This window comes from Nestor notabilis, unplaced genomic scaffold, assembly GCF_000696875.1.
Source record: "Nestor notabilis isolate BGI_N333 unplaced genomic scaffold, ASM69687v1 scaffold6650, whole genome shotgun sequence".
Lineage (NCBI taxonomy): Eukaryota > Metazoa > Chordata > Aves > Psittaciformes > Psittacidae > Nestor > Nestor notabilis.
The window spans coordinates 1-11,476 of NW_009909610.1; the positions used below are offsets into that span (position 1 = coordinate 1).

At 37.5% G+C, this 11,476-nt stretch overlaps 1 protein-coding gene across 1 annotated transcript in view; it reads right to left on the reverse strand.

Annotated features, from left to right (window-relative positions):
• Window positions 1-4,272: 4,272 nt before the first annotated feature.
• The window catches only part of MAP3K1 (mitogen-activated protein kinase kinase kinase 1, E3 ubiquitin protein ligase), a 22,058-nt gene continuing 14,854 nt past the window's right edge, over window positions 4,273-11,476 (reverse strand). The window contains 6 exon segments of the mRNA XM_010012995.1: window positions 4,273-4,860; window positions 5,204-5,335; window positions 5,803-5,945; window positions 6,967-7,098; window positions 8,640-8,802; window positions 10,399-10,607. Of these exon segments, the coding sequence (XP_010011297.1) occupies window positions 4,711-4,860; window positions 5,204-5,335; window positions 5,803-5,945; window positions 6,967-7,098; window positions 8,640-8,802; window positions 10,399-10,607 (929 nt within the window). The 3' untranslated portion in view covers window positions 4,273-4,710.

Sequence of the window (11,476 nt, forward strand, 5' to 3'; positions counted from 1 at the left end):
CTGCCATTGGTCGGTTGGGGCCAGCGGCCCGCAGGGTTCGGAGCACCCGGGAGAAGCCCGCCCGGAGCCCGGCTCGCCGGGCCGAGGGGGGCGGTAACGGCGTTATTAGTTACACGTTAGAAGAGGGTTGAGTTAGATTAGAGGTAAGGGAGAAATTCTGCGCTGAGAGGAAGGGGAGGTGCTGGCGCAGAAGAGGAGCCAAGTGGTGATAGATTGCGAAGTGAGGTAACTGCGGGAAATAAAAGGAAACGGCGTAGCCGCTGCCTCAGAACGCTTCCCTGCCACCTGCTGGGCGTCCTCGGTAGTAACAGGGAAGAAAGGTCAAGATTCACAACTTGGAGATTCCAATGAGAAAACACGCGCGTTTGCCGCCATATGCGCATAGTGTGGCTCTTAAAAAGCATTTCGCATTCGTGATTCAGCTCAGCAGGGAAGACTAAGCAATGAGAGAAACGTTAGCAGGGAAATGCAGTGTGCCGGGAGGTGGCAGTCAGGTCAGAGCAGCCCTGCATACGAGTTGACAAGAAAATACGTGATCCTCGTGACAACCCGACACGTTCTGGAAGCAGTCATTACCTTTCAACGGGAGCTTGTGAAGCTGAAACGCTGTCAGACTTCAGCCTGTGACCATCTCTGAGTGTAATGTTACTCCCGCCAGAGAAACCAAAGCAGACAGTTTACTACTTGCCTGCAGAAGAACTGAGCATGCCCTTTGCAAATGAAGACGTGTTTCTGTAAGTAGGTGTCTTTGACACTCACAGCTGATAGCTGGGGACAGCGATCCCTGCCATCCCTTACTCCTAAAAACAAGATGGCAACACTGAAATCACCACAGAGTACTCTTAAGGTTCAGTTCTGTCGTAAATCAAATAAAGCAAGATACACTAAGCTCATTTTATCTTTTATTTAATCCTTACTATAGATTTTTCTTCTTGATATTTCAGTTAGCACATTTTTCTGATTTTATAGATCAGGCATTATAACTGAAGATTTCTGTTGTCAATTTTTGCTGGTGAATTGACACATTCATCTCTGCTTGGAGATAAGTAAGGGAGACTGTAAAAGAGAATGATCATAGAATCGTAGAATGGTTTGCGTTAGAAGGACCTTAAAGCTCATTCAGTTCCAACCCCCTGCCACAGGCAGGAACACCTTCCACTAGAGCAGGTTGCTCCAAGCCCCTGTGTCCAACCTGGCCTTGAACTCTGCCGGGAATGGAGCATGTCCACTTCTTTAGGCAACGTGTGCCAGCGCCTCAGCACCCTCAGGAATTAAGGATTTCTACCTAATGTCTAATTTCAATCTCCCCCTCTCCCATTTTAAAGCCATTCCCCCATTGTCTTATCACTACCTGTAAAAAGGCCCTCTCCAGCTCTCTTGTAGGCCGCTTTAGGCACTGGAAGCTGCTCTAAGGCCTCCCCTGCACCTTCTCCAGGCTGAACAAGCCCAGCTCTTGGCCCGTCCTCACAGCAGAGGTGCTCCAGCCCTCTGAGCATCATCATGGCCTCCTCTAGACTCACTCCAACAGGTCCATGTCCCTGTTGCACTGTGGGCCCCAGAGCTGCACGCAGTGATGCAGGTGGGGTCTCAGGAGCTGTAGAATTTAGTCCTCACAAAAAAGGCTACAGAACACTGGATTTTCAACTATAAAAAAAAAATCTTTAAAAATAAAAATCGTAAGAAAGACAAGCAACTGAAACAAGCTCTAGCTTTGCAGTATGCATGCAGACAGCCTGAATAAGGAAAGGCTTAAGTTTGCTACTGAAATCACACGCAACGGAATCATTTAACTGAAAACATGAAATAGCAGATTAACTTCCTGGATACACCTCAGTTGCTCCAGAACACACCTCAGTTGCTCCAGAACTGATCCAACCAAATCAGCTTGCCCAACTTGGTAATTAATAGCTACATTTGCAGCAATGCAAAATTTAGGCATTTCGTGTTTTATCTAAGGAATAAGCAAGTGAGGTTCATAGTGTTTCATAAGAGAAATTCCTACATTTATTATTAAAAAAATCAGTGTTTGTTCATTCTTTATTGATAAAACTAAAATAAATCTATATCAGCCAAGAATTATTCATATGTGTTATTTAATACTAGAAACTAAGTCTTGAGATAGACTATTGTGTATGAAATCCTGTTTAAACAGTTAAGTGTACCAGAAACTTTACTCACATCAGTAAACTGAAGGTGTTTACAACAGGCAAAGGACAAGATTTGTTCAAAAGCTTTTATTTACTATAAAGACAGAAACCACCAAAATACATACAAATTATACTATATAAAATTGGTTCAATGGGGTAAAAACTTTTAATTAAAATATCTTGATATATTTAAAATAACAAAGGATACAATGAAGCCAAATTTCTTAACCCAGAGATTTCTGTAAATTTGCTTGCACAGTAAGGTGCTAATAGAAGTTAGCCCTTAAGCCCTGGAAGTCTTAGGAATCAGTCACATAGCAAATATAATTTCATTGTGAAAGTGAACTTTGGTAGAAGAAACTCTATAGGACACCTGAGGTAGTAGAAACTGGAATAAACAGCAGTAGACGTTATTTACAACTTAAGTACCAAATAACATTAAGAACACGAAAAAATAATTACACAATACAATTTTCAGTCCAGCTTTGATCCAAAGAAAATAAGAATATTACATCACATCTGCATTTTAAAAACACCACAATTACCAGCAAGCCAAGGAAAATGCAAACAAACTCAAACAAATGCATTTGGACACCTAGAGGCAGTTTGAGTTTGAAATGTGGTAGGCATGGTGATCTACAAAGTAATACTGATTAGCTGAGGTTCATCAGTTTATACAGTTTACGTTTCTGTCAGAAACAGTATTAATCTGACAACTGATCTTCCAGTACATGAATTGGCAAGAGTGCATCCTTTAAAGCTTGCACGTAAGAAAGACTTGGAAACAATCTTATTAGAATGAGAAATTCTAAAGTGGTCAAAAAACAAAAAAGTCAAGTACAAAACAGAGCTACCAAACTTCACATTTCGATATTATCTTTTTAACTCTTCGAAGTCCACCAATCTTCCAAAACAAAGGAATGTAAAATTTCCAAAAGAAACACATTCACGACTAATGACACCACTTTTTCTTTATTAGTATGAGCACTATCATTTCTGTAAACTTATCTTAAAGATGTTTTACTTCCAATTTGTGTTGTACATTTTTAAGGTACTATAGCTTATTTAGTTTGTCCTGAGTCTTTGAAATAACCAATTCTATTTCAGTCCAACAATCCAACTGGCTTCTGAAGAGTTAGAAGACAAACAGTATTTTTCTCCAAATGGATTAAACACAATCAGTATTTGATTTAAAAAGATCCCCTTTAAAAAAAGCAAAAGAAAAGCTGCCATTTTCCTTCAGAATTACATGCATCAGAATCTAAAAACCTGCCTTTAAAATAATTTTAAAAACCTGTTTTTAAAAAAAACACCTGCTAAACCCCACAAGTTTTGCACTAGAGGTGAAGCTTTACTTCACATTTTACTTTATCTTGCTTTTCAAGTCCAAGTTTGTTTCTTGTTAAAATAAATACCTTTCTTGTGGTAGTATTTTTAACATTTTCAAATTAAATTATCTCTAATGGCTACAGTAAATAGATGATGTACGGCAGAAGGAAAACAGCAGGTAAAACTTATCAGTAGAGAATGTGACCTCAGCTTTGTTATACAAAGAATGAGATTTGCTCATAGTTTGCACCTGCTCCCACTGAAGTACAGGACAAAGCCTCCCATAAACTTTAATGGGAACTGGGTTTAGAGCCTTTGACATGAGACTTCTCTACATGATTTGCCAGAAGAAGCTGCTATATAAAAAGGCTCAGCAACTTTTAGCATGATTCAGACTAAATTGTTTATTTAAATAACTTTTACTATCAGAGCCTTCAACACTACCTTGTTGAAGGTGGTATTTTATTTTATTCCAGATTTCCAGCAAATCTGTTTTTAAAACTCTTGTGTCACAACGATGTTCCATGACACAGCTTGCATCTTTTCTAAAGACTATTTTAAAATATCCCCTTTATCTCAAAGTTAAAAATACAATGAAAACAAACTAATTTCAAAAGAAATTACATGGCTAGCAGTAAATGCACAGTGAACCATAACTGCCTGATCGTACTTTAAGGAAGGCAAAATGTTTTTCTTTTTAAAGTGTCCATCAATGTTTGGATTTGTTACTCAGAGAACTTTGTGTAATTGAAAGGGACAAACACAGAACTTCCTTTGAACCAGTTCTGAAAACTGACTAATTGCAGAAACCTCTGCTTACATCTACATGGTGTAAAATAGAACAGTGATTGCTATATTAAAATAGTCTTGAGCCCCTCAGCTGCTAATATTGCTGAAAAAGTGCTCCAAATAAAATAAAAATCACTTATCTGCTAAATAATCATGCAGATTTAAGGAAGAATGCTTTTGTGTTCACAAAGAGCCAGATGTTTGAAAAAGGCACAGTTTACAAATCTCTGTACAAGTTGTGAAACATTGCATACTGAGCTTAGGTAAAGATCTTGATTTGTCAATCACATACTTAGATAGGGTCCTCCACTGGCCTTAAGTCCTTGATATATCTGTTATTAAGGCCAACAGAGTAATAGAATTTGCTGTGCTTAACTGCACTATGAGACAGTTATTATATATACAGTAGCATCTTCTTCAATGTATCAGCCTTGTACATAAGAAGCTACCACGTAGTACGGAAGACGGGGTGTTTCAGCAGCTCCCTTGATGGGGGTCTGTCCTGAGGTTGAAGTTCTAAACATCGAAGAGTCACATCTTTCAAGCCAGGAGACAGATGTGTAGGGATTGATGGAGCCGTAGTTGCACTCGCAATCTGAACAAAGGGAAAATAACTTTTTAGAAGTCAATTAAGCACCCTCTTTTACCTCCAAAACCTTCCAGAAGCTTACAATTTTCAGCTGACAAGTTGTATTTATAAACTTTTCTCCACTTAGTGTATTTTCTACTGCCATCTGAAGATCATTATTGCTTTAATAAAACAAACAAACAAAAAAAAGGCAAGTATGTTGATACTGATTTTGTATTAACAGCTCCAATATAAAGAAGAGCTATCACCACAACCCCTACTACTTGCATACTTTTCTGTAATTCATATTGCTGTATATGAAATTAGTCAGCATCTTTTGTAGCGTGTTGGTAGCAACAAAATACCTCACCTTGAATATCAGAGCAAGATGATTGGAGTGTTTCTCTGCATTCCAGGGAGGTTTAGCACATGCCATTTCTATAACAACACAGCCAACACTCCATACATCACAGCTCCTACCATACTGCTGGCCTCTCAGAACCTAAACAGACAGACAGACCAAAGCTCAGATTATCTGCTTAACTCTTAAGTGATTTAGATGTAAAAACTCCAATATCATCAGCTAAGTGCACTCTGATTGACATTTCAGGTTGAAACAGTGATCAGTGCTGTAAATGTTCTAAGATTTATACAGCTGTAGAGAGCTAGTAAATAAAATGCCTGATTAGGGGAAAAGCATGCGTACCTTGCAATAATTACCTTTTGTCCAAATGGTTGTTTGCGCTTTTGTGATAATACTTTGATAGATATATCTTGTAAAAAACTAATTAAACCAACTCTAACAGCAAGAAAGAAATTTCATTACTGCCATGTTGGAATCATTCTTTGTAACAAGTACATTTAACATATTTGAAGCATCTACAGCAATTTTCTGTTATTTGGCTGTATGAATTAGCTCAAAGAGGTTAAACAAAGTTTTTGAAGTAACTTCCAAAACTGGTTTCTTACCTCTGGTGCCATAAATGCAATAGTTCCCAACAATTGTCCCTGAAACTCCCCTGCACCAGTTCCTTTTGATGCCAACCTGGCTGCAGCTCCAAAATCAGCAATTCTTAATCTATGACCTGTGCTGTCAATTAGCAAATTGGCACCTGTCAACAGTATAATAAAAATATTGCTAGTTGGCTTTCTGTTAAAGGCAAAAGGATGAATAGACACTCTTCCACCCTCTGTTTCAAAACTATGCATAGATTTCACCCCCAGTATCAAGGAAATCTAAAAATCAAGGACAAAGTCTGATAATGTCTGTTTTCTGTTACGCCTGAATGATACTGCACACAGCTTGAGGCTGTCAGAGATTTAGAGAAGCAATCAAACTTTCAAAGTAGGGCAACACAGGATTCTGGAGCAATGCCTGGAGATGGAATAATGAAAGAAAATGGTGACTGAAAACCCTGAAGGTTTTCATTGTCTGCAGCTCCCTGTGAAATTCAAACTTATTTGATCCTTAAGCAAGTTTGTGTTGTCTTGAAGAGAATTAGAGAGCGAATTAAGTTTTCCTATTTCAAGAACAAATGTTGAAAGACAAATATTTGCCATAGCTACGTTGCTACTTATCTGGGTATCTCACTAGTTCATGGACAGTTACAGTGACATTAAAGGGAAAAGTTAGTAAGACTGGTATTTCCCCAATCAAGTCCACATTTTGCTCAAGCACAATAAACTGTATTTATGTTCAATTAGGATGAAGGAAGAAAACTCATCACAGTATTCCTATACATTGGAAACCTGACCCCTTTATCTTGGTCTGTTCACAGATGTTACTACTATTTCAGTGTAGACATTTATGTTAAACTAGCTATCTTCAAAGCTACATGGCAATTTACACTGTATTTGAACAAATTTAGAAAACCGATTTTTCTAAGCTGTCAGCACAAGTAGCAAATATCCCCAAGCATGCTATGAACATCCTGATTAATTTAAGTAATTAAAGATTCTTAAGAATGATCAGAGAAATACAAGAGAAACGGCACTCCTAAGATGTTATCTGAGAGAAGCAATAGGTCTCAAGCCAAAAGAGATGCTGGTTTCCGAATATTCCTTTTTAAAAGACATTCCAGGTTGCTGCTTTCTGAATATACCTTTTGAAAAGACATTCCAGGTAATTTTTACCTTTGACATCTCTATGGATTATCTGATTCTCATGGAGGTAAGAAAGGCCACGTAGCAGTTGTTCTGTGTAATTAATAATAACCGATTCTTTGAAGGCTCCATATTTACTTAACAAATGAGCAACTGAACCCCCTAGAAGATAAAAAAACAAAAAACAACAAACCAAAACCATTTTATCATCACTTACATTTTGTATTAGTAGAATGCAGCACTGCTTCCTGAAATTGGAACTTGGTATTGGTATCCCTAATTTATAATTAGATTTCTTCCCCTCCCCCAACACATATAAAAGTGTTATAGGCAGAAAGTAATATACTTAATTACTTTCTACCTGGAACTGTACACGTTAAAGACATCTATTTATCCATATTTTGCAGTAACTTTTAAGCAGCAGCTTTTTTTGGTGCATCAGATAAGGACTTCCAGCAAGCCCTCTCTCTGAGGATCTTAATTTACTTTGGTTTCTATCTAAGTACACAGAAGCAAGTAAACAAGCAAGAAAAAGCATTATCTTCCTCTTCCCCATCTCCCCCCACCAGCTGGTATATAGATCCTCAAGATTTTTTTATTTCCATTGTGCCTCTCAAAGTATTCTAATAGAAGTTCGGCTTGAATGAGGTAAAGACAACCTGACATTTCATTATCTAAATATGTCAGGAAAACTATACTAAAAAAAACCCAAAAAACAACCCAAACCAACAACAAACCCACCCTTGGTTTTCAGAAAATATTTTCTATGTTACTTATAATAACACCTACTTGGGCTTTGCTTGTTAGCAAAGGTATTGCTAAGTGGTTTCTGCCAAAGAACTTACGTTAAGGTGCAATGCTTTCTTTTGTAAGAAATAAGGACATAGCGAACACCAAATATAGTCTTAGCAAACTGAACATATAATCTCATCACAAAATTAATAAAACTCCTTCTTGAAAAAAAAAGGATATAGACTTTCTTGTCTCTGCTCTACACATTAATGAAAAGATTTTACTATTTGTTACTAAATTACTACTTGACATTTGAACATGTTTTTCCAGAAGCATCTGCTGACTTCTTATTAGTAAATTACAAATTTACTTGAAGTTCTTAAATGTCTTTGGCTTGTTACTCACACAATTTCATGAAATGCTTGGGACAAAAACAAGTGACAGGTATTGCAAACTTTATAGTAAAAAATGCACCAAAAATGCAACTGTTCAGAATCATAGAATCAACCAGGTTGGAAAAGACCTTTAAGATCATCAAGTCCAACCATTACCCAAGGTCTGCCAAACCCACCACTAAGCCATGTCACTAAGGGCCTTGTCTACATGGTTTTTGAACACTTCCAGGGATGGCGATTCCACCACTGCCCTGGGCAGCCTGTTCCAATGCCAAGTTTCTAATTCCCTATTTGACTTCAGAAATTGGGGAGAAAATAGTAGAACTTTTGTTCAGGGCTTCCTACTGCTTTAACTATATGACAGATTAGATATGGAAGATTCCAAATCAAAAGAAGGATGCACCAGTAGTATTGCTATGAGCACTCAAGCTGTTCTGTAAGTACACTTTTACACTGGTTACCAAGAGCAATGATGATACAAATTTGCAAACTGAAGTGATGCAAAAGGCAGTATGAAATTACATAGTTCTGGACTCAACCAATATTTTCATTTTCTTTGGCACTGTAGTTGTTTACCTGCCATCCATTCAATAAAGAGGTTATAGTTGCTCTTCTCACATGTAGCACCCAACATTCGAATAATGTTAGGATGGTTCAAATGACTCATCATTCTTATTTCTTCTCTCAGTGCTTCAACTACCTCTTCTTGCTCAGATGATGTGTTTCTGACATATGTCACCTGTTTTGAAACACAGTATTCAGACTTACCATACATAATTCACCAGTCCTGTAACCCCCCTTTCATTACAGTAACAAGAATGGATGGTTTTCCATCCCTTTTCACCATCTGTAAAAAGCAATTATTTTTATCTCAAGCTTTTTCATCTGAGAATGTATTTCCATGTGAGATAGTCACAGAAAATTGAGAGTGATCTTCTGGGGAAATATCAACAGAAATATCTCCAAGTATGGAGTGGGGAAATTTCCCTCTTCACTCTCCTCTGCATCAACTAGAAAAAAAAAGCCAGATGTTGAAGAAAAGGAAGAAAGGTAAGGATTGAAATGTGATTCTGACAACATTATTTGTCAGGTTTTTATGACTTCAATACTATACTAGCTTTTCATAGAATCATAGAATAGTTAGGGTTGGAAAGGACCTTAAGATCATCTAGTTCCAACCCCCCTGCCACGAGCACGGACACCACACACTAAACCATGTCGCTCAAGGCTCTGTCCAACCTGGCCTTGAACACCACCAGGGTTGGAGCATTCGCAACTTCCTTGGGCAACCTATTTTTCCATAACTAAACCTTTTATCCCAGAAATTCACTTGGGGTGTGATGATGGTGAGGAAAACAGATCAGCAGTTGTGTAATGGAACTGGAGCCAACCCCAGCTCTGATCCATACTAAATCTGAAATAACAGTATGCTGCAGAGAATGTCCTCTGGGCATCAGAGTCAACTTCGTATCTCCAGGAGGAGCCTAAAGGTCTACATGGACAATCCTACTCTTTCACAGATAAGAGAGTTTCAAAGAAGGAATAGCTGATGGCAGCTATTCTTTCCCTGACTAAATGTCTTGAAATTGCTCTGTTCCCTAACCATAATTTTCTTACCAATTCGAGAATGAAATGGTAGAACTACAATTCTCTGTGTGTTGGTATCACTGATTTAGACCTAGGGCATCTTAAGCGTCAAAGATACACTCACATCTAGAACCTTCAAAAATCCTGAGTGATAATGTGCATTTGGGCCTCTTCTCAGTCACAATTATGTATCTACTCATTTAAATATTAAAACTACTTGCCTCAGAGTTTGCTGTTAGATCAGAGGAAACAAGCATTAAACTACATTGCCTCTACTTAAACTATTTTATATTAAAATAAACACCCAAAAAAAAAAAAAAAACCCCAAAAAACCAAACCAAACTTGACAAGTAAGGGGAAACTAGTTTTAATAGCTACCTTGCATATATGGCATTTGGAATCAGCAAATCTGGGCTACATTCTTAACTCTGTTGCTCATTTATGGACTTGATAAAAGTAAAAATGCATTTGAAGAACTATGAAAAAAAGCGTGCATATAAAAAAAATACGAGGGTTTTTGTTTGTTTTCATTTTAAGAAGTAAAAACCTGAAAACATTATGTCATACGACATTATAAAACATTATAGGCACATAAAGACGTTTTATTATGTGAGAAAACGTGACGAAGCATAGGAAGCAAGGGACACAAAGTCTGTGAGAGCAGAGAGCTTTTATATTTAATATTCCAAAGAAATATTGAAGAACAAGCACAACATATTCAAGAAAATGAAGTATGTGAAGTATTTACCTGTTTTACAGCCATTAATGTCCCTGTTCCTACATCTTGAGCTTGGTAACAGGAAGAGAAAGCTCCAAGACCTATTTGCTGACCTTTAAGCCATTCTGCATCTTCTCTGTAATGGTGTTTTGCTTTGGTATGTCCAGGCAGGGTTTCTGGTGTCTGCAAATTAAATTTGAAATCAATTTACCAGCATACACCTAAAACACAGACATCCTGGAAAGTTATGAAATATCCAAGCTTTTCTGCCTCTCCCCTACAGTTCTGTGTTCTGCAAGTTATATATTTTTCAGCTGAGATCAGAAAACCAGCGTATTCTGTAATCCACATACTCCTACTGTATGCAAGAACAGAGCTTCCTCTATGTTACTATCCAACGAGGAAAGGCAAGATTTAATGATGCAACTGGGAGCAAGACTTCTGTTTTTATTTCTGATCTCACATCTAGTTAAGGTTTTCATTATCTCCTATAGTAAAAAGACCCAAAATAATGCTGGGATTTTTACTTATTTCCCCCATTTTATGCTTCACATGTTGCTAACACATTCAAAGGATCACAAATAAAATACTTCTTGATTTTTATTTCTTGGGCTTGTGTGTATTTACAGACAAGTATGTTTTTTCTGACTTCTAAAGTATCTCACATCTTCTTTCTCAAGATGTGCTGACAATAAAATCTCTTCCAACTCTGCCTGTTTTTCAGAAACTAGTTTGGTTGCATATAATTGCCTTCAAAGTAAATCGGCATTAAGATTCAGCATGGTTCTACTCCTCCTTAAAAACTTTACTCTCATTTCCTGGTTTCCCAATTTCTGCACTTCCTTTTCTGCCTTTTGAAAGGCTGGTATATGACATACAAACATATATGTATGTTTCTCTTCCAAATACCCTCTCTAAACTTGTTAATCACATGGAAGGATTCTGTCAGCACCCTCAACTAGCAATCTGTTTATACTCCTAGGAGAAGGTATTGAGTACCTTTGCATTTTATGTAACTTTATAAATGTAACAGCCCTACTTTATAAATTCAGTGAACCTCAATTGTGACTCATGCTAAATTCCCATATGTATACTTACATCCTGCTGA